Source organism: Xiphophorus maculatus, chromosome 3 (assembly GCF_002775205.1).
Source record: "Xiphophorus maculatus strain JP 163 A chromosome 3, X_maculatus-5.0-male, whole genome shotgun sequence".
In the NCBI taxonomy this organism is placed as follows: Eukaryota; Metazoa; Chordata; class Actinopteri; order Cyprinodontiformes; family Poeciliidae; genus Xiphophorus; species Xiphophorus maculatus.
Genome location: NC_036445.1, coordinates 17,452,505 through 17,480,425, shown reverse-complemented (window position 1 = coordinate 17,480,425; position 27,921 = coordinate 17,452,505). Strand labels below are relative to the sequence as shown.

Here is a 27,921-nt window from a genome sequence, read left to right as displayed (position 1 = left end):
GATATTCATTAAAGAAATAGTTTTTTTTACATCAATGTTGTTGTTCATTATGATATTGATTCATTGTATCAACAAACTGTTTACTTTCTATGAAATGCCTCAGTGAGCAGTAGGCGTACTTTAAAGATATTAAAGTAGTTGTAAAACGTGAGGAAGTATATTTACTAATCTGCAAGGCTGTAATGCTCTACTTAAAAAAAAGCAATCATTAGACATAAGAGGGGGAAAAAATAAGAGTAATCAAAAAGAACAAAATTCAAAAGCACGAAGAACAAAACTGACAATTAAATAAACTAACACAAAGGAACAAACTTGTATGTCAAGATTCAAGAAAGTAAATAAACAGGGAAGTTATCAAAATAAAAACAGATGAAACCCATTTATTTTTACTTATTTATTAATTGGCACAGTAATAGAATATAATTTTAAAAAATACTTTAAACAAATTTTAATGAGGTTATAGCAAGGAGTGAGGAACAGCTGTAGGGGACATAGTAAACAGCAGAGGGCGCCATGACACTACGCAGACAAAAAGTAGTGTAGATTATAAGTGGTAAGATGTGTGTTTGAGGTTGTAAAACAGTACCGTATAAAATACAAATAGTATTAAAAAGGCAAATTGGTTTAAAGCAGTTAATATATTTGTCTTGCAGATGTAAGACATAATGAGAGAGAAATGTGAGACTCAGCAGATTTAGCTCCTGGAAGCAGGAAGTTCAGATGGAGAAGGTGAAGTAGGTGAAACCCTTCCTCCTACCTCTGCTCATCAACATCTCTCTCTGTCTCTCTCTCTCTCTCTCTCTCTGTCTGTCCCTCCTCCAATCATAGCCAGTCCTCCCTGATCCTGACCCCTCTGAATGCTTGCTGAGCCTCCACCTTTGCTTCTCCTCTCCCCACTAAGTCCTCCTTTCATCACATCATCTCTAGCTGAAGTCTGAACCTCATCATGACCTCCAGCTCTACAGCGTTTCCTACAGAAACATATTTCTGATGCAAAGTTGAAAAAGGTAGGATGTTTTTCAGTTGACACGCTTTTTTATGTATGTAGCTTTCAATTTTGATGTTTTATGACTTCATCACCTGGAAATGTAAAGGTTTGTCTCGATGGGAAAGTGATCAGTTTGTGTTGTTACACTAAAAAAATATATATTTTTCAAAGTTGCCAATCATATAGAGCAGTTTATGTAGAAGAGGTGGTTAGATTCAGGGGATTTCAAATAAAGTCACTGTCGCTTTCTGTGAGTCATAACATTTATGAAACTCAGAGTTCCTCCTGTGCCTGCAGACTGCCTTTACTTTCATTTATTGTTGTATGTCAGTGGAATAAATACCTCTCTAAACTGACTAAAGCTGTATTTGATGTGACATGATGTGTTGATATGGAGTATAAGTAGAAATACAAGAGGTTGGATATTATTTACAGCGTCTTGCAGTACTATTCACATACCTTTCCACATTTTCTCTTGTAACAAACACAAACTTTTCTGTGTTTTATCAGGATTTCATGTGATAAACCAACACAAAGTCACAAATAGGCATGAAGTGGAAGGAAAAGAAAGAATGGTTTTAAACATCGTAGCTGTGTGTTTAGTCTTGTCCTGCTGGAGGGTCTCTGCCACAGTCTCAAGTCTTTATAGATTCAAAACATCTTGCTTTGTCTTCCTCTCCATCCTTCATCCCACCAACTCTGACCAGCATCCCCATTCCTGTTTAATAGAAGAATCCACACAGCATGATGCTGCTGCCGCCATCTTTTATGGTTTGGGCAGGGTTTTCAAAATGATGTGGAGTTTTAGTTTTCTGCCACTGATAGCACATGTGTAGGGCGCAAAATTGTATTTTGGTCTCATCTAACCAGAGAACCTTCTGTTGGTTGTTTCTCTTGCTAAACCGTAGCTCTCAGTATTCTCTGTCCTGTATATTTTAATGTGTCCCAGCCTGGAGTTCAAACAGAAATGCCTTTCTGGGAAAACATATTTTAAACGTTTGATAAATAAAGTAAGTGCATAGCAGTCCCTGAACTGTTACTATTGCTGAAGAAGATCCTGAAACTGTCACCACTGTAAGTAAATCAGATCTGTCCAAATCTGTACAAACTACATCAAAGTGATACATGTGGTTGAAACCTGAAAGGTGACTAGACTCCCCCGTATACAGCTGAGGAGGTTCAGACATCTGATGAGGACATTTAGAAGCTATCAGGAGGTTACTTTTGAAGGTAGCCACCAGAAAGCTCTTCTGAAGTGAAAAAAGTCAGCTGAGGTTGTTGAGGCATCTGATCAGGATGTCACCAAGGCGCCTTATTCCTAAAACCTTTCCAGGCACATAAGACTGGGAGGAGATTAGGGCAACACTAAAATCACCAGAGAGATCATTGAATAGGTGGATGAACAGATGTTGTTAGAGGAAATTACACAACTGCAAAAAAGTGTTTTATGGCTGAAATCATATATAGAAGCAGAAACATAAGCGGTGGTTGATTGTGAATGAAATCCTGTGACAGTCTTGTAAAATAACTTGGTGACAGACTCCTGCATTGCTTTTCACAGTAATGATGAGAGTCTTGCAGGTGGTGTTGCAGTTCAAAGTGGTAGATTTCACTGGGGATTTTCACAAACATCCACCAGACTCTTGTCTAAGTAATGAAACACATTTAACCCAGGTGTCAGGAATGGGGCTCAGTTATTCAGTTTGTCTCTAGTGGTTCTCACTTCCCCAAGAAATCAGTTTCGGTTCAAGTGACCTGCGGGTCTCAAGGTTCACACCAGACGTCACTGATGGACAAGCAGAGAGGAAGAGGTTTGAAAACACAAAGGCTGAGGAGCGAAGAGAGGTGAGAGAATATGGCAAGCTGCTCTCGCTCTCACATTGTTGTATCTACATGAAAAAACACAGCAGCATAATGAAGGAAGGAAACTAAAGGTCAGGGCCGCTGTTACTGTGATATATGTAAAGAATTATGTGATTTCTAAAATGCAATAAGGTGATTGTGTAAGAGCTGGGATCCACTCAGCTGCTTCTCTGATTAATGCTCTCTTTTGCAAAACCCGTCTCTTTGTTCAAAGCTTAGAAAAATGTTTCTAAACTCACCCAGTCTCAAATGTCTCAGTAATTTCCTCTCTGTCCTGTCTGCTGTGTTTCTTGTTCTTCATCACTGACGCCTTCTTGAGGTTCTTTAGTCACTAATGTTTTCTAACCGATACAAGGACATTTCATCACACCCAATGGCACTGGATTTACTATTCTGGTGACTTCTTACAGTTGAAGAAACATTTTTTACGGTGTTTGTAAGAAAGAAAATGTAGAAAAGTTTATCTTTTTGTGCTTGTCTTTGTGTTGGTCTGTCATTTAATATAACAATAAAGTACAATCAAGTTGTGGCTATAGCTTGATTATGCTTTTGCAGTTGTTGTCTCTTTGATACTTGGATGTTGTAGAGATTGATGTTTTTTCTCCTCACACTTAAATCTTTATTTTCTAAGTACATCCATAAAGTTCTAACCTTTTCTTCATCAGTAAGTACATCTAACCTTTTTGCTCTATAAGCCTGTATTGTTTCCTGACACCCATATTCATTAGAATTTATTCAGTTGCTCCAAACACCTTTAAATCACAATCAAAAGTTTTTACTTTCAAACAAGACCGATTTACGCTTTGGGTTTCCAGACCTCTGCATGACCTCCACGGTTCCAGTAACAGACATTTGATAATCACATTATGCACCAAGAAAAAAGAGATAGCTTAAAGCATTTTGCATTTGTCTTGCAGCCTTCTTCAATTTTCTTTCCTGAAGATTTATTTCCTAAGGCTTAAATTACCTGAAACAAGCCATAATAATAACATTTATCACCATGTTTTGATAAAAATAACAATTCTACTCCACTTCTTACTGAAATCGTCACAACGACAAATTTTAGCCTGCTGTTTCCAAATGTTTTCATGCCTCTGTGGGTTTGTGGAGTGCAAGGAGTAACAAGAAACCAGGCAGAAAAAAAATAATGTAAAGCAGGGTGGAAAGCGAAGATGGAAACAGTAGCTGAAAGTTAATCTGCCCAACTGGCATGGAGAAGAGCAGAGCAGCTCCTTCTCAAAGAGTATTGATTAGTGATTTGATGTTTGCTGCCTTTAGCGTCTGCTGTATTGTATGCACTGCTAAACCCAAGAGAAAGATGTGTAATGGCTCATCTGTCATCCTCTGCCTCACAGGTTCTGTACTTAACTGAGACAAAGCACAGTGAATAAAAGCACTGAGGTATTCCAGAGAATCAAGTCAGCATAAATGAAGAGGGGAGGAAAAGGAGAGGTTTAATTGTGCAGTGCGTCCGCTCTGTTATTCTGTCTCATCCGCCGGAGAGAAAAGAGTGATGGTGTATCTGGCCAACGCCACCAGCCTCCCAGACAGAGTCAGTGAGACAGATGCAGCTATCTGCTGAATGTCATTTCCTCATTACTGCTCTCAGAGAGCAGAGATGGTCTGCTGGATGTGTATGTTGGTCCTGTTGTGCAGCAGTTTCAGTGCATATCTAATTTGCATCCATTTTTCACTTGAAAGTAAACCCTATGCATAAAAAAAATAACACTTATAGTTTAGTTTGAATCAAAGAAAGGTGATAAGTGCTTTTTGTGACACTACTTGTTTCTATGGTTCTTAATTCACTTCTCCCTCCTGCTCTGAATCAGTGCAACTCTTTGCTCTTGATTTTATGTGAGCGGTTTGTTGTAATAATGGAGCTTCTAATGGTCTTATTGCTTTTTTCTTCTACCTCTGCAGACAGTCTCATGGGCCTGAGCAAAAGGACGGCGGCAGAGCGGAGATGTTCAGAAAGAGGCCTCCTCCAGGTCAGTGCATAATATTAAACACATTCAACATCTGAGTATTCAAGCTGTGTGAAACATAGGAAGTGAAACTGACCTAAAATTAATCTGGTGCTATTTAGCCCACAGAAAATTGTTTACAAGTTTTACAGTGCACATTTACGCACTCATGGTTCCTTTGCCATCTGAAATAGAAAGGAACTTAATTTAGGAATTTTCCAAATCTGTACACGTATTTACAAATAGAAATATTTGCATCTCGAAACTTTAGATTTAGATATGATTGTCTAAACAGAAACAGCAGAACCAGCCCCACATTAGAACATTTCCCCCCATTGTTTTCTGTTGTCTGATGCAAAGTCTATCCTCCAAGATCCAGCATCTGAGTATTTGAACCTGTTTTACTCAAAGGAGTTGGCACTTCTGGTCAGTGCTGTAGCTCCGCCCACAAGTATGTCACACCAAAAGATTTGACTTGTGAAAATCATCATAATGACAACATATTAAAAATATAAAAGTATCAAAAGCAAGTTGATTTTCAATACCAAAGTTGCATTTCTACTCTAGCAGAATCTACTCCAAATATGGAGACCTGTCTCCAGTCTCCCCTTGATGATGCCCTTTCTGTGGTTTGTTGGATTATGCCTCAATCTCAAGTTCATCCAGAACCACAGCTTCTTGGTCTGAATGTCCTGCAAAGTGCTGAGAGCTCTCAGAGCAGAAGTGTTGTTTCTGTGCTCTCGAAAGCACACAGCTGAGAGTTGTCAGAGTTGAGCGTGTAACAGAACACCATTAAGTGAGCGTGTGAGAGATTTAAATGACCACGCTGTAAATGATTTGTTCACATAGATCTATGTGCTCAGATCAATCTCAAAGCGTGTGCAAAGTGGTCAGTTAGCATCCCAGTTAAGTCACGCCATAGTGGGAAAGAAACAGGAACAAGCTTTTGAATTATTTTAGTTTGTACACAAAATATTCTATATCTGTGGTCATAACTTGGATGAAAACTTCCAGGTTTCTTCTGAATTTTCCACAAGGTTGACTTGGTTTGTACTAACATCTATTTGTTTAATACTACCTGAAATTGTTTCCTCTTAGACAGGTGAAGCTCAGCTACCTGCAACTTAAATTCATTTCAAATATTTTATAACTAAGTGAGAATCTATCAAATGTTTAGTAACAAGAGTTAAACATGCAGCTGACTGACATGATTCTTGTTCCTCTTGTGAAGTCAATAACTACATTTAATTTTTTCTGTCTATTTATATATATATATATATATATATATATATATATATATATATATATATATATATATATATATATATATATATATATATATCATAACATCTTGAACCAGATATTGTATATCTACTCCCATACAATAAAACCCCCAGTTTTTGTTGAGTCAGTCAAAAATACCCCTCTGTAAATTATCTTAATCAGTATTTCATCATGCGCTCCACAGGACAGTATTTTGTACAACATGTGCTTCAAGAATCGTGGCTGTTATGTCATGTAAGACAGGGTCAGAAATGCATCATTCATCTTCATTTTCAGTGACGTTTCACTTCATTTGGTAGCTTTATGGATGTTACATTTTTTTAAATACTCTTCCAAATCTTTCATAGGGCGATATTTTTGCTATTGATGTGCCAATGAAAGGAGAACCGTTCGTGTCTCATATCTGGCACGAGGCACGCGGTACAGCACGTGCGGTGCCACCTGCCTGGCCCCGCCCACTGCGGCGCACCCACTCTTGCTCAACTCGCAGGAAATATTTTGGCCCCCAAACTCCTCAATCTGGCTGTAGTGCTCGCAGTGATTCTTGAGCCAAAATGGCGCGCGTCCTTCTTAATCAGCGAGTTTGCTCAGCTGTGGGATCCCTGCAGTGGCGGTTTCCATGGTAACCGCAACGGGGTTACGTAATGCTCCACGTTGGGCAGTGTTTATGTTGGGGATGAAACTCGAGGCGAGCCTCAATTGATTGAAGGTGCAGTTTGAGACATCGCGGTGCTTTATCGGCGCCCTTGCAACATGCAAGCTTCTGCAACGAAGTAGCGGTCATATCTGCCACCGGCCAGACCTGAGGGAGTCTGGGGCTGCGACTGCTTGGGGATGGATTGGTCATTTTAGAAAAACCATGACCTCATCATTTGTGCAGACAGAGAGGGAGACACCGGAGCCAGGCGCGCGCCGCTGAGCGTGAGCCCGTGTGCGCACATCAGGCGTGCAGCGAGGAAGCAGCAGGAGAGGCAGGGTGGAGATGGTCCGATCCATCCAACTCTACTGAAGTTGGTTCGGAAGCTTCGTCACCTCTTCCTCGCGGAGATTTGACGGTCCAGTTTATTCTTCGTGCAGCAGAAGAAGAAATAGCAAAAGATGACAGTACTGAAAGACATCCCGGAGAAATGGCTTCCAGTGGTTCTCCCCATTAAAAAAAAGAAAAAGACAGGATTTGGGGGAGGAAAAGCGAAAAAGAAGCGGACAGGTACGAGTTAAAGGCTGCGGCTGTTTGTACAAATGCCATCTCATTTTACAAATAAAGACCATCTATCATTATCACTTTAGATAAGTTCAACTTTCATCCCATCTCCATCCAAACCAGTTTCAGTCATTTCTATCTGCATTCCTCCTCATATCACATCTCCATAAGAATGAAGGAATGTGCTTTTATTTTTGTAGTTATAATGGTATAATATGGAAGTGCAACAATCCCAGAAATAAATAATTTGACTTTGAATAATCAGATGCCATAATCGATATTTATATATATATATGTATATATAAATATCGATTTATTTATTTTTTATTACTTAAATGTCCAGAGCGTTACAGAAACTTTAAGAAAATAACAGATAATAAACAAAATAATAATAATTCAGTCAAGGAACTTATTGAATTTTAAATGTAAATTTTGCAAGAATCCTGCAATAAATGGCTGCAATAAAGTGTTTATTGACAGTGATCAGTCCTCCAGGCTCCACCTGGACACTTCATTCCTCTGCATAACGATCACAGATCCCACTTGATGTCCCCTTTCATTCGACCCCCCACCCAATCAGTCTGTCACATGCAATATTGTTTTCCAGCTAATTAGCTTTGGGTTTGTGGATGAGCAGGACTGCAGACAATCCTTTTTGCCTAATTAGATCATCATCAACAAAGATGCACTCTTCCGGAGAGTCTCGTGACCATGATTCTGAGTTTAGCTCAGAATTAGACCATCATTTCCTATAACTCAGACTGACCTGCTAATGTGGTCATTATTGCTGTAACTTCACTCCCTAAAGCTGATGTTGTGTGACTCAGATCAGTGGCTTATGAGGGAATGATGAAAATTTATTTAGACTCTAATGTCTGCAACTGAAAGTTTGCAGCTTCATAGATTGATGTTGGCCCACTGTGCAGCACGCTGTCTGTGTCAGGGCTTCTGATGCCCTTGAACTTGTCAGACACATTAAACACTTACTGCGCAGTTTGGTAAAGACTATCGTTCATTCAGGCTGAGGTGGTCAGTTCACAGGGGGCAGGCCAGGGCCGGATGTAAGGCGGCTGGAACCCTCAGTGCTTACCCGGCAGCGGCACCTTGCTCTCCTCAGTGTTAGCAGTGCATATTGAGCAAATAAACATCAGCGCCATGACCTTTAAATGCAATGAAATGACAATGTCAGAAAACAGAAGAGAGAATCGGAAAGCGGAGGAGGTGTAGGGGTTTAAGTGGAATACGTTTAAGAGAATGGACACCCACACAATTACTATCTGAAATTGAAAGAACATGAGGCGAGAGCTGGGCTGAGTTTGTTCACTTCCAAACTCTGTCAGCTATAGTATTTGTTCTTTCAGTGTTCAGTAGATTTAACAATTCATATATAAGGCGATTTTTTCCCCAGTTTTTTAAAGGTGCATTTGTGAGGTCGGACACCGATGTTGGACAAGAGGACTTGATCTCTGCTCTAATTGATTACGAAGACTCTCTTTCAGGTTGAGTTGAGGACTGATCTAAAAGTTGCACTTTGTGCCCCTCAGCATGTTGACCCCTGAACCCTCTGGGATTTTATTTGATGTTGCTGTTTTTCCCAGTTTCTTCCATTTTGCTATAATAACACTAACAATTGACAGTGGGATATTTTCATAATTGCACCTATGGCATTCTGTCATAGTAGTTAAATGAAAGCTATCCACTGTTGTTGCATAGCTCCCAACAGTTGTGCATGGTGAAAGGTTTGAGGAATTTCATTTCTGAAATCACAGTTGAGGGTTTAGTCAGAAATTGTTGGCGTCCTCAATTGAGATTCATACAGTGATCAGGAAAACATCTTTGGTTCTAGATTTATTTCTTAGTCATAGAAAAATATCTCTAGCAGGTTTCTTCTGTAAAAATAACAAACAATGAGTTCTCAAAGAGATGATACAGCCTACACACATTCCCAATTTTAATATGTTTGAGTTTATTTGGCAATATTTAAGAAGACAGTAGCATCTGAACTAGTCTACACACACAAAAGATCTTTGGTTTGTTCTCAAAATCTATTGAAATCTGCTAAACATCCTACAAAGGCTGTTGATGTTTAGTGTTTTTAGAAAAACTATACTACAACGAATGCAAATATTAAATTTCCTGTTTCGTTCATTTTAGATTAGCATAAATTAAAATGAATAATTAATGTCTTTGAATAAGTTTCTACTTGAGAGAATCTTTTCCACCACGGGTTGGAGGTTTTGTATGGAAAGAGGATATAAATCCATTTTTTCCAAATCTCTTCAACAGATCAGGTGCTCATCCTCCACATCAGGTCGGTCTTAGAGCTTCACATGAGAAGCTTGTCCTTGTGGGAACTCTTTAAGCCTGTGTTTGTTTGCTGAAACTCATCTCAGAAGAGGTGCAGATCTAGATCATGGGCTCTACTTGGTTTTAGAGAGTTTCACAGAGCTGCAAAGACACAGGAAACCACAGAGTCTTTGTTTGTGTTATGTGTGCGTGTTTATTATGGGTTTAATGGCTTCTCTAGTGAGACGTCCCTTCCTGTAGAGCCGCACCGACTCTCTTTTAAATGTCAAAAGTTTGTTGAGGATGTTTCAGTCCAGTGCATGCACTATGCCTTGGTGATAATATTTATTGCATATATGTCTGGAGCTGTGTCGTTTCACTCAAAGAAGATCTTAATTAATGCAAATTTTGAGGTGGAGTAAAACTGACGTGGTTTTCAGCTGTCAAAAAGTGTGCAGTGCACTCCGAGTTAAAAACATGTAGATCTACCTATAGCTGCAGTTACAGCTCTAGCTACCAGCTTTATACGTCCAGAGACTGGACATTTTTTGCACAAAACCAGCGTTAGGCGAGACACTCTTCCAGGGTGTGCTGCAGCCTTCAGATGTGTTCTTGTTTCAGCAATCCCAAATCATGTGGAGGTCAAGTTCAACAATGTCCTGCCAATCACCTAATTATTTGATTCGTTTGAGCTGAAGCACAAACACACCTCAAACCTACCAGTACACTGACCTCTGAGTTTAGGAGTTTAGGAGTTTCACATCCCTGGTCTAAGCTATTCCACTGTAGATATTTTTGTATGTTAGGTTGTTGTCCTGCTTGAAGGTGAAGCTCCATCCAGTCTCAAGTGTTTTACAGCCTCTCAGAGGTTTTCTTCCAGGATTGCTCTGAATTTGCATCCCTTTGTCTTCCCATCTAAGCTGCCTTGTTCCTCCCCACAGCATGATCCCACCATCACTATGCTTGGAGACAGAGTTTTCGGCCTCACTGTATTAGCTAAAGAGTTATTTTATGACCTCGTCTGACCAGATGCCACCTGTGGCCAACTTTCAGTCGTAATTCCTTTGGCTTTCTTTTACCAGTGGCTTCCATTTTCTCCTCCAGAGGTGAAGGTTTTGGCAGAAGGCAAATTCCCAAAACTTAACCCTCTATGGCAGGGGTGGGCACTCCTGGTCCTCGAGGGCCGGTGTCCTGCAACTTTTAGATGCATCTCTACTTCAACACACCTGAGTCAAATAATGAGGTCGTTAACAGGACTCTGGAGAACTTGACTGCACTTAGGAGGAGATTCAGCTGTTGGATTCAGGTGTGTTGGACCAGGGAGACATCTAAGAGTTGCAGGACACCGGCCCTCGAGGACCAGGAGTGCCCACCCCTGCTCTATGGCATGACTTTTTATTTTTGTGGGGAAGAAATATTTTCCTGCATTCTTTGGGAGCTTGGTGGTCCCTAATTACATGTCAATCATAAAATCGGACTCTGACACCTCCTGGAACCAGATTTGGGTTTGTTGCCTCAGGGTAACATTGGTCTAGAACACCAAGATTGTCTACACTGATTATGAGAAATGAAATACAAATCAAACAAAAACTATATTCATAAAAGAACTATTTTTTGGACAAAAATATGTAAAAAATCATGCCCCCCAAAAAATAAAATAAAGGAGCAATGTGAGGTACAGCTATGTGGTTTGTTGCCTGAGGGCAACGCCATGCCATAGAGGGTTAATTCACATGGTGAGAGTGTCAGGACCCAATAAAGAAGATTAAGTCTATTTAAGTCACTTTATTAAAATAACTTTAGTGCTGTGCAATGCTGTTGTATCTGTTCTATTATTCTATATGAATTTCATTGTTTACCGTCTTTTACCTCATTTTATTTCTGTAGAGGAGGAGAGAAAGGTCAAAGCCAATGACAGAGAACACAATGAAAAGTTTCAATATGCGGTGAGATTATATCCCTTTTTCCTTTTTAGGTATTACAAAGTTCGGATGATAACCTTTATAATAATCATTTGTCCTTTTCTCTCTTCTCAACACAGAGCAACTGCATCGTGACATCAAAGTACAACATCCTCACCTTCCTGCCTGTCAATCTGTTTGAGCAGTTCCAGGAAGTAGCCAACACTTACTTCCTTTTCCTGCTCATTCTACAGGTGAGCATAGCCAGGCAGAAATTAGGAAACTTGGCATTCCCACATTGTTTGTTTGACAAAATAAAAACTTGAGAACGATTCATATGAAAAACAAGCCTAAGAGACAGACACTTATCATATTGCAATAAAGTATCTAGAGCTGAAACCAAATATCTATATTTACAGTGAAGATGGTCTTCTTTTTCTCACTCGCTGCTATTCAATCAGACTAAATGTTTTCTGTTTTAGGCCAGTTACAGTAACCAAAATCCGTTCTGTTTACTGAATGTAGAATAATGAGCAACAAAATCTAAAGCTACATTTTGGCTAATAAAAAAGTATGGTAAATATTTAAGATTTGTATTCATAGCTGATACATAGTTTTTGTCCTCTCGCTGTATGAAACAGATAGGTGGAACCACTGTAGTGTCTCGTGTTGTTTTGAAAGCCTTTTTGTTGCTGATTTTGTCTTCTGAAACGGGAAATTAACAGTGGGAGTTGGATCTGAAACTCTCTATGTTCATACATGTTCTATTTTTCTCACGATGTTATCATAACATGAATATAAAACTGGACAATGATTTCTTAAAGCTACAAATTTAACAGAAAACAGTCTTTATTTTATAGAATTAACTTCTGAAATTTAGTTGCTCCCATCATGAACCAATGTTGAAAATTTTTTACAAGCAAACTTCTACATATTTTATTGGGATGATCAACATCCTGTACTTACAAATCTCACCTTGAGTCATATTGGTGGCAGCATCATGCTGTGAGGACGTTATTCAAGGACACAGAAGCTGGTCAGTGTTGATAAAAAGTTTGTTAAAACAGGCTAGCACGCAAAGAAACGAGACTGAAAGGAGAAACAGACTTTAGACTGAGGCGGAGGATCACTTTCCACTGGAACAATGACCCAAAACAGAAACTCAACTCTGCAATGGAGTGCTTTGACTCCAGACATATTGCATTCATGTGTTGTAATGCCCCATTCAAGTCCAGACCTAAACCCATTTAAGAATCTATAACCAGACTTAAAACCTTCTTTTTGCAGACACTACCATCCTAATCTGGCTGAGCTCTTTCAAAGAAGAATTGGTAACATTTTCAGTCTCTAGATGGGCACAATTAATAGAGACAAACCCCAACAGACTTGCAGCTGTAATTGCATAAAAGTCTTTCACTCGTGGGACTAAACACAAAATCACACCACACTTGTCCGACTTGTATCACCTTGAAACTTTGAAAACTCTGCATCACTTCCTGTCCAGTTCAAAATTAGGAACTGCTTTTTGTAATGGTTCATCGCATAAAATCCCAATTAAATACACAGAGGGTTATATGTTTAAATAATTTTAATGGCATTGTTGCTACCCATTTATACTAATGTGAAAAATCTCATCTTCTCCTGTTGTTAGTTGATACCTCAGATTTCCTCCCTGTCCTGGTTCACTACCATTGTGCCTTTGGCTCTGGTGCTGAGCATCACTGCAGTAAAGGATGCCACCGACGACTATGTGAGCACGTGTTCTCCACACCCTGAAGTTGAGCGCACACTCATCTCATTGACGTAACACCACTGTATCTGTGCCCTGCAGTTTCGCCACAAGAGCGACAACCAAGTGAACAATCGGCAGTCTCAGGTTCTCATCCGAGGCTCGTAAGTCATCGCAGCCGAAAACCTACATGCGTGTGCTCTTGCTTTTTGCAGTTCAAACTGTCCCATTTATACTCTACATGTTATTCTGATTTGCTGTGGCAGGCTACAGAACGAAAAGTGGATGAACGTTAAAGTGGGTGATGTCATTAAGCTGGAAAACAATCAGTTTGTGGCGGTAAGTGTGAGAGTGAGTTTTTAAAAAAAAATTTTTTTTGACACAAATTCAGCTGCAATAATAAATATTCAATCCATTCACCTCAGAAGACAAACAAAGTGGCTTAAAAACAATAAAGTCAGTGTTTTTTTGTTTAGTTTTTTCAAAATGCCCTGATCTTACCCCACTAGGGATAAGCGTGTTGGATAATGGATGAATGGATTTGTCAAAACATGAAAGATTTTTTATTTCAGACAGTGATAAAAAAGGGTATGTCTCTTATTTTGAATTGCATATGAATGTCTTTTTTTCAATGGTGTATTTCAACATCCATTTAAGCCATAAAATCTGTGCAATATGTTGCCTCTCAATTGGCACTTAAAGAATAGCAGAGATAATGTGAAGAAGAAAAACAACCAAGAGGCCAGGTGTAACTTAGTTAACTGTAATCCACATCCATTTTATTCACCAATTTCCAACAATATGTATCATTTACATCTTTCCTTGATACCATGCAGCTCAACTGTCTTTTCAAAATGCAGTGTAACTCAGAAATCCATCATCCTCTGTTTTCTGTCTTGATTTATTACAGCCCCCAACTTCATTCCCATCATTCTGTCGAAAAAAGCTTTAATGAATAAAAATCAAACTTTTTGTGAGAAATTGATATTTCTGATTATATCTATCTATACCAAAACACAGTAAACACCAATTCAGCAGGATTCACTTTATTGCCAGGTTTCAAACAGTTTCTTCCTAATTAGCTTCAGTTATTATTGCTTATGAAAGCTATTCTAATAGATAAGATTGCAAATGGATTTTTTTTTTGCTTCCTCAGCAGATGTTCTAATAATCATGCATTTAATCTCCGACTCTCTTCATGTGTAATTATTATTGACTTCTCTCTGTAACAGCAGAGTTTCTCTGCATGTACCTTGCAGTTAATGCTAACGTCAGCCGTCTGTTTTCAGGCGGACCTGCTCCTGTTATCGAGCACTGAACCACACGGCCTGTGCTACATCGAGACGGCCGAGCTTGACGGGTCAGAAACCTCCCTGCGCATCAGTATCCACTCACAGTTCATTATAACCTCCAAAGGCAACTGCTTCTAAAAAGGATGTTTTTCTGTCAACCACCAGAGAGACCAACATGAAGGTGCGTCAGTCTGTGTCAGTGACGGCTGAGCTCGGTGATCCAAACAACTTGGCATCGTTTGACGGTGAGACTGGTTAAAACAAGTAGATTTTCTCTCGGTTTCCCCGTCCGGTACATCGTTCTGACGATTTTCAGTGTGCAGCCAACGGTGTAAGTCAGATGTTTTCCTCCTTTCAAAGTCTGACAAATAAATAATTGAAACATTCACATCCTCACATTGTACGTCCTCTGGTGCGGCTGAATGACACGGTGTCATCACCCATCCACCCACTCACCACCGAAAGAGCTTTGAGTCAGCAAAGCACGCCCCCAATGCACACACACACACACACACACACGCACACACACGTACTCAGGAAAAAGCCATACTGCAGCAAATCAACCCACACTCCCTGATATCATCTTACAAAAGAAGTGTCTCTCCGGGTGTGTTTATAGTGACAGCAGCATCAGGATGATAAATTCAGCTCGAGTTCATGTTGGTTCTGATGTAGATGCTTTGCAACAACTGGGTTTGGTAATTGCTTGCCATGTAGGTGTGCGCTATTTGTATTTAATACACTACAATGTCTTCTTGTGTGAAGGTGAAGTGGTGTGCGAGCCTCCCAACAACAAACTAGATCGCTTCTGTGGCACTCTCTACTGGCGAGAGAAGAAATACCCCCTGACCAACCAGAACATGCTGCTCCGAGGATGTGTCCTCCGCAACACGGAGGCGTGCTATGGCCTGGTTATCTTTGCAGGTCTGCATTTGCGTATTTGTATTTGTGAATGATTGGGTGAATGCGGTGTATATATAACAAGCAGGTTTGATTCTGTTGGCACCACAGGCCCAGATACCAAGCTAATGCAGAACAGCGGTCGCACCAAGTTTAAGCGTACAAGCATCGATCGTTTGATGAACACTCTGGTCCTCTGGGTAAGACACTCCAAACCTCTCGCTTTCATAGCCCAAACTATTTCAGAATATCATCTCAGGGGCTTTGTTTACATCTGCACATGCTGATGACAGACTCGTTCTAATTTTGGATTACAAGACAGTAGGCCTAACTCTGCCTCTGTGATGTTTCTTTTTGTGCATCGCTGTTAGATCTTTGGTTTCCTGGTGTGTATGGGTGTGATCCTGGCTGTGGGCAATGCAGTGTGGGAGAGAGAGGTGGGCTCCTTGTTCCAGAGCTACCTTCCCTGGGACCCACCTGTGGACAACTTTATGTTCTCAGCCTTCCTTTCCTTCTGGTCATACATCATCATCCTTAACACTGTTGTTCCTATTTCTCTATATGTCAGGTAAGAAAAGGTGCAGGATATCAAAAAGGACAAAAAGATATGAAATTTATGAATATTGTTGTTGAGATAACAATTGAGACTAACACCTGCCCCATCATGACAGCTTTCTCCATCTGAAAGCATGTTTATAGAACCATACGCAAAATTAAATTAAGAAAGGCGTTGCACTACAAAAAGCCTTAAATATAACACTTACAAGGTCAAACTATGTGAGGTAGACCGGATTGAATCAGTTTTGTACTTAAGACTTTAATTTAATCAGATAAAAGACTGATTGATATGACTTCACCAAGAAAGACAGCATCACATGTTGGACATGAAAAGTGAACCAATAACAACAAAATTAAAGCTAAAAATGTGCAGATAAGCAAGTTTTTCATGAATAATTGACAATTATGTACCACAAAAACAACATGAACAGATGAACCTTTGAATACTAAATCCTGGCTAAATGGGGGTCCACTGCAGCTAGAGCTGTGTTGATTACAATTCCTCTATCTGTTCTCTAAATATTTAAGATTTTGAGCTAGAGTGGGTGGAATTCAGTCAGGTTTCGTATAAAAACAATAAAATACCACTTTATTTAGTCACTGAAGCAAATCAGTATCGCGGTTGTTTTTATAGGAGTTAAGCTATGCATAAAAAAACATATGTGTCTTCATCCATAGTTTAATATGTTTTAATGTATGTTTTTGCTCTGCTAGTGTGGAGGTGATCCGGTTGGGTCACAGCTACTTCATTAACTGGGATCGGCAGATGTTCTGTTCTCGGTGCAACACAGCGGCCGAGTCCAGGACCACCACTCTGAACGAGGAGCTTGGCCAGGTGGGCTCATCAGAGAGTCTCTAATGCTTCACAGCTTACCTTCTTATCTAAATGTTACTCACAAGGCCAGCTCACAAGAGGAGAATTTCATTTAAGTGGCATTTCCAGCTAAATCCATATTAATTATTAAGGATTTGGGAGAGTAAATGTGTCACAGTGATGTTTAACTCATTCAGCCCACGTTAAAATACGATGCTGTTGATATATAAACTAAAAATATGAAGCTTTTCTTTAGGCTATTCTGGTGAGTTTATAATCCAGGATTGTGTTAGTTAAAGTGCTCTGGGAACTTAGTGGGGCTCTAAGCTGTTGCAAACTTTGCCTATAACTTGTGCTAGCTCTGGTGATTCAGTTCAGTTATTTTGAACTTTTGTTAATGTGTGAAGTACAAATACAAAATGGAAGAAACCTTTACAAAAGCATGCATTAATCTTAAAGTGATGTCAGTTTTAGGTGATGTTTAAAGTGAAATGAATCCAGTTCCTGAACCTTTTTTCTCTATGATTTAAAAAAACAACATTTTTGAATTTATGCTCATTTTTATTCAGGTTGAATACATCTTCAGCGATAAGACTGGAACTCTAACTCAGAACATTATGACCTTTAATAAGTGCTCCATCAATGGGCAAACTTATGGTAAGAGATCAACAAATCATGCACAGTAGTTTGTATATTTAAACATATTAATTATATTCCACATTCTTACTTGTGATTTGTTTTTCTGCCAGGTGAAGTGGATCCGTTAGGAAAACAACGAAAGGTAGACCTTTCTTTGTTTACCTGGAAGTAAATTGTTTCCTTGGGTTGGGGTCTAATTCTCTCCTGTCAACCTTTCAGAGGCTGGATTTCACTCCTTTCAACCCCCTGGCAAACCCAGATTTCTGTTTCTATGATGAAAAGCTGCTGGAATCAGTGAAAGTGGGGGATTTGCACACTCACGAGTTTTTCCGCCTACTTTCTCTCTGTCATACCGTTATGAGTGAGGAGAAGAGTGAAGGTGAGCAGAAGGAAGGGAAACAAAAACAGCAACTTGCCATTTGTCTATGACTTCCTGTGTTGTTCATTGTTTTTCATCTGTCCACCCAGGAGAGCTGGTCTATAAGGCACAATCTCCAGATGAGGGCGCTCTGGTGACGGCAGCTCGAAACTTTGGATTTGTGTTTCGCTCTCGAACACCTGGAACGATTACTACGATCGAGATGGGCAGAACCGTCACCTACTCACTGCTCGCCATACTGGACTTCAACAACATCCGCAAGAGGATGTCTGTTATAGGTAGGGAGGATTGTTAACATACTGCTAAACTTGTCAAGGAGTTATTCCATTTACTTTTGCTAACTGCCCCCAAAGAACTTTTCATATTTAAGGAATATTTTCCTCTTTTTTCTTTGTGTTTTTTGGCAGAACAGTGACTTAAAAAATCTTTTTTTTATTTAACGTACCGTAAAGAAAGTTACAGTTTTATAGATTTCTGTTGTTTTTTAAATGTTGTAGACCAACAAACACTTTTTTATATCGAACAAAAATAGCCTGAGTAAAGAAAAACATCCATCCAGTCATTCAGTCCCTGGAGAGAACCAGGAAGACATGCAAACTTCATTCAGAATGAATACTGACAGCTAAAACCAGCTCCACAGAACCCCACTTCTGAGAAACCCAAATATATCCTCTGTCACAAGATGACAGGAAGTCTTGATCTGAGTTACTTTTTAATCTCGTAGATTTTAGAAAATGTAAACACATTCATTTATACCATCTAATGCATTACACAGTGTGCATAACACATTTGTAAAGCAATGAGTTTTGCTAAACCAGACATGAAGCAAAGATATATGTATCTGAGGTTAACGGAGGAGAGGTGATGATTTCATGATATTTTATATGCATCTTTGTCATCTGAATTTAGTGCGCAGCCCAGAAGGCAGGATCTGCCTGTACTGTAAAGGAGCTGACACAGTACTATTAGAGAGACTCCACCCTTGCAACCAGGAACTGATGAGCATCACCTCAGACCACCTAAATGTAAGTAAACAGTAGATTATGAACATAATTGGTGCTGCAGTGCCACCTAGTGTCTCCTTGCTTAAACTGAAGCATCAGAGAAGGTTAAAAATGTAAGACATGGCGTTCCTTTAGATAGTATTCACTTGCAGTGTACTCTTACCTCAGGTTGCTTACAGTTGATACGTTTACACATGCTGCATGTATATTTTTGTTTCCAGGAGTATGGAGCTGATGGGTTACGGACTCTTGCTCTGGCGTACAGGGAGCTTTCCGAGGACGAGTGGGAGGCCTGGTCAGAGAGCCACCGCTGTGCAGATAAGGCCACTGACTGCAGGGAGGACAGGCTGGCTGCAGCTTATGACAAGATAGAACAGGATATGAAGGTTAGTCAATAGTTACTTCCATGGTCTCCCCTACAAAACAAGATTAAAATTTCTAATTTTGAGCATAATCTAATTTGCATATAAACATTTGTCTCTGTGTCCAGCTCCTAGGTGCTACAGCTATTGAGGACAAGCTGCAGGAAGGAGTCCCAGAGACCATTGCTCTCCTCTCTCTGGCCAACATTAAGATCTGGGTTTTGACCGGAGACAAACAGGGTGAGATGAACACACTATATACCAGCTTTCAGGTTAATTTGCCATCTGGTGTTCAGAAAAGTAGAAAAAGTGGAATATTCTTGGTTATTAATCTTACCTATTAATCTTTATTTAGAACACTCAAAGTATAATGCGACAGACCTTTTTGACCCAAACACTCTTTTTACCCTGCCATGCCTTAATACAGTACAGATCATAAACTAAACTAATCAGATACGATAACTGCAGAGTTTCCACTGAGTGAGATAAATATAATTAGCAGAAGTATATGATTGTAATTGACACCCAAAATATAGTGCGCTGCAGCAGGAAGTGTTTAGAGAATTTAGTTGTGAAAACTAAACATCTGTATAATAAAAACTGAGTGTAGTGTGAATTAATCTCCTCCTTTTTCTTTCCTACAGAGACAGCAGTCAACATTGGCTACTCCTGTAAAATGTTGACTGATGACATGACTGAGGTGTTCATCATAGGAGGTCACACCGTTCAGAGTGTACGACAAGAACTCAGGTCAGCTATTGTCTGTAGACATCAAAGTACATCTGGTTTCTTCAGGAAAATATGACAGAAGTTGCATTAGTTTAGTACAGTTTTGCTTGTTTTGTCTAACTTTACTCTCCTTTGCTTATTTTAGTTCATCTGTATTTTGATTATGTTTCATTCATGTTAGTTTGTCCTTCATTGAATTGCTTAGCTTACTTCAGCTTTAGTTGTTTGGGTTTTTTTTTAGCTCAGTTTAGCTAAGCCTACCTGACCATCCCAGTATCTTGTTCAATGGATCCATAAAAAGGGCTGACAGAAGATAAACAAAGGGAAAATAAGTGCTAGACCTAAAAACTATAAACAGCAGATGCCAGGATCTTAAAGTCAACTCTTTAATATGCAAATAAAAATTTTATTCATTCTGACAAAACCTGAACAATACATCATCCTTCAGCTAACCAATTTAAAATGTGTCATGTTATAAGTTGCCTGTTATGTTCCTCCATTTTGTTTGTTTCCCTTTTGGTTGCTTATGCCTTAAAAACTGATGAGCCAGAGTTCAGTAACTTTTTTTCTCTTGCTCTTCAGGAGCGCGAGGGAAAGGATGATAGAACTATCCCGTGCTAAAGATGGGGGGAAAACAGAAGGGATGGAGGCCTGGGCTGAGGCATGTTTCATGGGTAATGGGATGAAAGACGGGCAAGAAGGAGACTGTACATCAGGAAGAGGGTCGAAACAGCTGCATTGCTCCTCTTTCCCTCCGTCTGCCTCTGGTGACATGGACAGCATCTCAGGGGAGTTTGCCCTCATAATCAGTGGTCATAGTTTGGTAAGAATAACACACCTTTACATAATGTAAACAAAGTTAAAACATGAAGTGAGCATTTGCAGTGATTCCTTTTATATTTCCAAAAGAAACTTCTAGTCTGTTGATTTTTCTTTTTCCTGCTCTATGACAGGCACACGCGCTTGAGGCAGACATGGAAGCCGAGTTTGTGTCGACAGCATGTGCCTGCAAAGCAGTTATCTGCTGCAGAGTCACACCGCTGCAGAAAGCTCAGGTGGTGGAGCTCATCAAGAAACATAAGAAGGCTGTGACTCTGGCTATAGGAGATGGCGCCAACGACGTCAGCATGATCAAAAGTGAGTTGTGCAGAAGGGTCTTATCTGTGAGAGTAAAGAGAGTAACAGGATTACTGCAGGGTAATAAAAGAGAGATGTCAGGTCTGGTCGTGTGGCGGCCAGCTACACCTTGAAGCAGCTGAAATTCAGAAGAAGTGGCTGTAAGAGTTGTTTACGTGTTACTAGCCGTGACGTCGGTCATGTTGAAATGTGTGTTGCGCTGGTTGCAATGCTTTCATGAGGTTAGACATTGGTTTCCACTGTCTGGATTGGGTTTAGTTTTATTTTAAAACTAATATTTGTGCAAAACGTTAAAAAAAATTATTCATGCAAAAGCTCTCAAGTACTGCTGGGTAATGTTGAATTCAATTTGTCTTTTTAATTACATGCAGAAGCATTGTAGTTTGTAGTTAATGCAACATTGTTTTTGTTTTTTTGTGGGTTGCACCACTTTTTGTGTTTTTGTCTGTCTTTATGCGTATGAAATGAATTTATGCAAGCCTAAAGCAGAAATGGAATCAGTGCAATAGTGACGGGTGTGGTTTGTTCCCATCCTGTGATTACTAGAGTCGATTTCTGAGAAAAAAAAAATCTGTTTTCTTCACACTAAACTAATGGGATAAAAGTTGAAAAATCTAAGAGAACCATGTTTTTTGGTAGAATTTATTTTTCTTAGCTAGTTTTCAGTCACATTCCTTGCTCTTAAGCTTTGTCAGTGTATCATCAACAAGGTTGAGGTCACGGTCACTACAGAATAATAATCTGCAACAATTTATGATATGTATTTTGATCATTGTCTTACAAAAATAATTGAAACACTCAATTTTGTCCATTTTTCAATCACCTGGCAGTTGATTTTAGATTAATTGGGGAAACTAGACATAATTCATTTTATTGTCCCATATATAACGTCCTAGAACTGCTGACAGGTAAACAGACTCTTAACAGGGTTTTTAGCTGTCCACCGCCACCATGCTCAAAAGTTCATACCGAACAATAGAAACCCTAGTATTGGCTCTTTTAAGCAAGATTTGATGGTGGTTTCTAGGTTGTTCTTCAAAATCTTTACCAATTTCCTTTCATATCGAGGTGGATCCGTTGATTGTAACTTGCACACGTTTGGATATTCCGACAGCACAACGATTCCAACTCTTCTTTAAATCCAAACTTGAGTACCAAATTCTTTGTACACAATGTTGTAGAGTGTGATGAAGTACTGATCATACACCGTCTACAACAAAAGAAGACAGTAGACAAACACAGACACAAGATGAAACTCTCAATCAGCTCATACCCTCCCAGCACCTTTCCTTCTTAACGCGTCGTTCTGTTTGTACCTGGGCAGAGAAGCCGCAGAAATCATTGAAGCTGTTTGCTGAATAACCAACCCAAACTGAAAAAAGCATCACAAAAAGAACAAATGAATGTATCCTTCATATCCATGGTGACTCCGTGTTTGTTTTTGATTACAACAGTACTGATGCCATATTTATTATGAAACACCTGGAACTGTAGCTGAAAGCGAAGTTATAAGACTTGTCTTTCAGTTATAGAACAAAGCTGAAGCCTATTTTAGTCTAGTTGATACATGTGGGATATTTTGCTTATTAAACAGTTGCTGATCAGAATTGTGCTCCAAACACTTTCTATGGCTCTGGAGTTTGCACTGTTTACACTGCTACAGAGTGATTTAGCTCTACATCTATTAATTTGTTTCTTTCGTCCTACAGGTGCTCACATTGGAGTGGGTATCTCCGGTCAGGAGGGGATCCAGGCCGTGCTGGCCAGCGACTACTCTTTCGCCCAGTTCCGCTTCCTCCAGCGTCTCCTGCTGGTCCACGGCCGCTGGTCCTACCTGCGTATGTGCCGTTTCCTCTGCTACTTCTTCTACAAGAACTTTGCCTTCACCATGGTGCACTTCTGGTTCGGCTTCTTCTGTGGCTTCTCTGCCCAGGTACAAACAGAACAACGCGTTAAGACGGAAAGGTGCTGGGAGGGTATGAGCTGATCGAGAGTTTCATCTTGTGTCTGTGTTTGTCTGCTGTCTTCTTTTGTTGTAGACGGTGTATGATCAGTACTTCATCACACTCTACAACATTGTGTACACCTCCCTCCCTGTGCTGGCCATGGGGGTTTTTGACCAGGTCTTTTTCATTATTACTTTACACCAAGGTTACATGTTAGTGTTCTTTTTCAGTAGGATGAAGTAAAAGCACAAACCAGTACCAATTTTTTTTTTTTACACATAAGCCATTAACTCATCTTTTAATGTTCCCATATATGGCACTTTGGCTGTCTAATGTGTGTTATGTTTGTTCTGCTTTTGGTTAGTACTTGCTTATGTTTGCATTTTGCTCAAACCACCAAGCTAACAGCCCTGCCGTTGACTTGTCCACACTCTTATTTTAGCAAATAACATCTCTCGTTTCCCTTTTTACGGCAGGATGTTCCAGATCACAGAAGTCTGGAGTATCCTAAGTTGTACGAGCCCGGGCAGCTCAACCTCCTCTTCAACAAGAAGGAGTTCTTCATCTGCATCACCCAAGGCATCTACACCTCAGTGGTGCTTTTCTTTGTGCCCTACGCCGTGCTGTCCGATGCCACCCAGAGCAACGGGGTGCCCCTCGCCGACTACCAGACATTCACAGTCACAACGGCGACAGCCCTAGTTATTGTTGTCAGTGTACAGGTGAGAGACTCTTGTTTGGAGTTAACTTATCTTATGGCTGTTTACTCCACTGGTAAATAATCACGATGCCTTTATTTGCAGATCGCTCTAGATACAGGCTTCTGGACGGTCTTTAACCACATGTTCGTTTGGGGCTCTGTGGGCTCCTATTTCACCATCATGTTTGCGCTGCACAGCCAGACCCTCTTCAGGATCTTTCCCAATCAGTTCCGATTCATAGGTTGGTCCCTTGCTCTCGTCTTTGGGCTGCATATGAAGCCGTGCAAAAATGTTCACGGCCTTCAACAGTCTTACATTTTGTCACATCACAACCACAAACTTCAGTGTCATTTATTCAATTTTATGTAATAAACCAACACAAAGTAGTTTGCTTGTGTATTTGAAAGAAAATTATGTATGTCTTCTTTAACTAAAAATTGTCTAGTTAAACTCAGACTGGAGGACAGATGGAGAATATCTTTGAACAACCATTTTGAAGTTTTGCCACAGACTAATGTTTCCTTCCATCATTTCCCTGTATTTAGCTTCATTCATCTTCCCATGAACTCTGACCGGCTTTGATAAATCTGCTGAATATAAATCCTACCCCCAATTTTTCTTGATAGGAGATAGTGTGTTCTGGGTGGTTTTATACCACGCATGGTTTTGGATCTTGAAGGAAAAGTTGTATATTGGTGTCATCCAAAATATAACTTAAGGTGACACCAAAGCTATATTGGTGTCATCCAGTATAACCCATGCTGGAAACAGGATTTATTATGGCTTCCTTCTTGCTATTTTTCCACAACGACCAGGTCTGCAGGACGTTTACCTAATAGTTGAACTTTCAACAGATTCTTCTTCTTGTGGATCTTTGCAGCTCCTCAAGAGTTAAAATAATGTAATGGTCCCTTGACTAGTTACTGCTCTTCTTGCCCAGCTTAAGTGTTTCAGTTTATTTGGAAGGCCATGTGTTGGTATGTTTGCACTTTCATTTACATGATGATGGTTTGAATAAATCTCTAGGAGATATTCAAACCTTAGGATTTTATTTTATATTTTAACATCTCCACAACTTTCTCACTGACATGCGTGGCGTGTTGGGTCTGCCCTGCTTGGTGCTTAGTCTTATTTGTGAAAGTAAATTAAACTGAATAAAATCAATTTAATCCTTTTCAGATTTTTATCTATTTCAACGAAACTGCATACACTTTTCTCTGCACTTCACTTTTATGTGCTACTTTGTGTTGGTATGTCACAGAAAATCCCAAAAAAAAGATTTAACATTGCTGAATGTGAAAAACGATCAAGGAATAAAACTACATTTGTAAACCACTCAACTAAACAAAACATGTAAAAATGTACTTTGTTTTCCATCTCAGGTGAGATAATTTTTTGCACTTTTTTACGGTTCTGTATTATCTAATATATAACTAAATTGTAACTGTATCTTAGTAATGGCAATCCATTTATAATTTTAAGAACTAACTTTCCTGTTACATCAAAATTACTTTGAATTTCAAAGGGTACGTGCTCATGTTTGTCTGTGTGTGTGTGTTTTCTGAGTATAGGTAGTGCCCAGAACACACTATTGCAGCCAGTTGTGTGGTTAACTATTGCACTAGCAACAGCAATATGCGTAGTTCCAGTTTTGGCATTCCGCTTCCTCAAGCTGGACCTCAAGCCTCAGCTTTCAGACACGGTGAGAAAGAACACAGTTTTCAGAAATGATGTTTTCATCCTCATTGCAACATGAGCTAAAGATGCTGCATGTTAATGTGTCTTCCCAGTGTGTCAGTTTGAAATCAGGTTAGGCCAGTCATTAACTGCATAGCTAAAAAAATGTGCATGCAGCCAAAATGTCCAGCAAATATTGACTTAATCAGTGTGGCCTAATGACAAGTGCTGCTTTCCGAAACTGTGGGAGAGGGTGGAGGGGGAAAGTCAGCCAAGCAAATCTGCTGCCAAGGCACTGTGACAGGGTCCCTCTTTAATTTGACATTAGCTTCTCTACAGTTGAAAAAGTTTGGAGTTTCGATGAGATAGTGACAAACACTTGCTTCTGACTGTTGAGTTTCAGCCTGTGGATTCCCCATCGAGTCAAATCGGAACTGAAAGCAAAACACAACACCACATATTATGTGCAAAAAATAGAGCAAAATGAAATTAACACTATACTTTTTGTAATTCATAACAACTTTTATGTCACAGCAACTAAAAGTGATAGCCATTTTCCATTATTTTGGTGCATCTACAGGTGCGTCACACGCAGTTGGCGAGGCAGAAGAGGCGGAAACCGGCAGGTCGCAGCATGGCAGGGACCTGGCGCGGCACAGGCAGCGTCTCCGAGGGTCGCCTCGGCGCCCGAGGGGGTTCCAGGCGGTCCGGCTACGCCTTCTCCCATCAGGAAGGCTTTGGAGAGCTGATTACCTCAGGAAAAAACATGAGGCTCTCCTCCTTGGCCCTCGCCAATTTTGCCTCCAAACACAGCTCCAGCTGGATCGAAACGCTTCGCAGGAAGAAAAACAATCACACTCCACCGAGCACGTCTGGAGAGTGCAGCCCGGCGCCCAGTAACATGTCTGGGATGGGTCCGGCTCTGTCAAACTCTTCTTCTGTTCTGGGAGGCTCACAAGAAACACCAATCGAGGAGGAAACTGACACAGCAGTTGTCTTGTCTTCATTGTCACATCCAGCAGCCTCAGAACCAGCTGAGCCTCGGGCCCCTGCTCAGGTCGCTCCTGCTGACAGCTCTACATCTGCTGCAGCCAGGACAGACTCACCTGGAGGCTGGACACGCTCTCTGGAGACTGTGCAGGTCAGCTGCTTTTTCTCTTAAAAGAAAAATAGAGTGATGCACTTTTGCGTGTTAACTATATTATGACTTCTCTAATCTCCATAGGAAGCTCTGTTTGGTCGGAGGGGCTGTGCCAGTGCTTCTAGCACCCAAGACCCACCATGTGATGCCACAGAAACCCCCCACATTGAGTGAAACCCATGCACAAGATAGTTTCCCCTCACAGAAAGCATGGTGGGTTGTTCTGGATCCATCCAAAGACTGATTCTTACAGAAACACAACTGAGATAGAGTTTTGGTCTCAAAATATCTCACAAGAGGAAGCGGCTTATTCTAATAGCCTTGACCTTCCCATCAATAGTTCTGATTTTTTTAAAATGAGGTTTAATGTGTTCAAGTGTTGCTGCAGATTTGAAAGCAGATGGTGAGACATTTAGCCATTAGTCACGTTTCTCCTGCATATTCCACATGCCTTACACTTAAAAACAAGTAGATGAATGAGAGGGAAGTAAGATGCAGGCATTACTATCAATAAAAGCTTTCACTGTTGAAAAATCTGTTTATTATAGTTCTCAGTGAGAACGCAACGTAGTTTAACCACAAGTCTGTCGCAACGTTTAATTTTTTTTTTTTCATCTGCTGTGTTAATATTCTGTTTCTATTTTTTGCATCATATTGATGTGTTTTCAAAGGCCTGGTTGAGTTGCACCTTAAATGAAGCATTTAGTGCTTTGATTTTAACGTTAGGCCTTGGTTTTGACAAAAGCCTTTTCTTTTTTTTGTGTTAGTTTCATGTGCCTCTTTAATAAAAGTGCATAAACAGGCAAACTCATGACTGTTTACTTTAGGTCAGATCTGGGCAGAGTGCAAAGAATAGCTGAAGTTGTTTTACAAATTCCTGTTTTTGTTGTAAACATACACTCCTGTGAAGTTTTCTTGTTTTTACTTGTAAATAAAAAAATTAAAATATCACATTTCTGGAACGTCTTTCCTTCATAATCCCAAATTACGGGCTTTCTTTTTGCTTCCCTTTCAAATGGTCAACATGAGAATTTTTTTTGCAAGCGCTGACCCCTGACCTTTTTGAGTTTAGTCCATTTCGAAGCAGATTACAAAGAGGAACTGCAGTGAATTGCAAAAGTACTATTTCTGCTTGAATTATGCCACATTTTGTCACATTAGAAGCATGTTTCACTACATTGTATTGGGATTTTATGTGATTGGCCACAGCCTTATTGTGAAGTAGAAGAAAAACACTAACTTTGAAAAAAGTAATTAAGAAATTTGAAAAGCATGGCTTGTTCAGGCCATTTGCTTTAAGCGTTTAGCACATCTAAGTTAATAGTTTGTAAAACACAAACTTGTAACTGATGCTGCAAACCTGTTGAGGTATTACTAAAATCTTTTCTTTGCCAATTTGCTCTGTCTCAGATAAGATGTTGTTCAT

General features: G+C 39.9%; 1 protein-coding gene across 3 annotated transcripts; it reads left to right on the top strand.

Annotated features, from left to right (window-relative positions):
* The first annotated feature begins 112 nt into the window (after window positions 1-112).
* Window positions 113-27,446, top strand: LOC102233687 (phospholipid-transporting ATPase ID). 3 transcript variants are annotated; one of them, XM_023331179.1, is made up of 30 exons: window positions 113-1,007; window positions 4,772-4,839; window positions 11,474-11,532; window positions 11,628-11,741; window positions 13,139-13,237; window positions 13,319-13,380; window positions 13,483-13,555; window positions 14,506-14,576; window positions 14,674-14,753; window positions 15,274-15,432; window positions 15,520-15,608; window positions 15,780-15,976; window positions 16,681-16,801; window positions 17,350-17,437; window positions 17,530-17,561; window positions 17,639-17,798; window positions 17,888-18,076; window positions 18,708-18,823; window positions 19,024-19,188; window positions 19,293-19,404; window positions 19,809-19,914; window positions 20,476-20,716; window positions 20,847-21,030; window positions 22,740-22,963; window positions 23,070-23,153; window positions 23,453-23,698; window positions 23,780-23,918; window positions 25,249-25,379; window positions 25,935-26,495; window positions 26,580-27,446. In XM_023331179.1, the coding sequence occupies exons 2-30, from the start codon at window positions 4,815-4,817 to the stop codon at window positions 26,667-26,669; spliced, it is 4,017 nt and encodes a 1,338-aa protein (XP_023186947.1). In that variant the 5' UTR covers window positions 113-1,007; window positions 4,772-4,814; the 3' UTR covers window positions 26,670-27,446. The 3 variants fall into 3 exon arrangements, with proteins under 3 accessions (XP_023186947.1, XP_014328025.1, XP_023186948.1); XM_014472539.2 differs by lacking the exons at window positions 113-1,007; window positions 4,772-4,839 and adding an exon at window positions 6,674-7,306; XM_023331180.1 differs by lacking the exons at window positions 113-1,007; window positions 4,772-4,839; window positions 23,070-23,153 and adding an exon at window positions 6,674-7,306.
* The last annotated feature ends 475 nt before the right edge of the window (window positions 27,447-27,921 follow it).

Bases quoted from the DNA above. Each gene is read 5' to 3' on its own strand.
- LOC102233687 (XM_014472539.2), top strand. From the start codon at position 7,198: ATGACAGTACTGAAAGACATCCCGGAGAAATGGCTTCCAGTGGTTCTC. The intron at 14,577-14,673 runs GTCAGAAACCTC...GTCAACCACCAG, and splicing joins GAGACGGCCGAGCTTGACGG to AGAGACCAACATGAAGGTGC. The intron at 22,964-23,069 runs GTACAAACAGAA...CTTTTGTTGTAG, and splicing joins TCTGTGGCTTCTCTGCCCAG to ACGGTGTATGATCAGTACTT.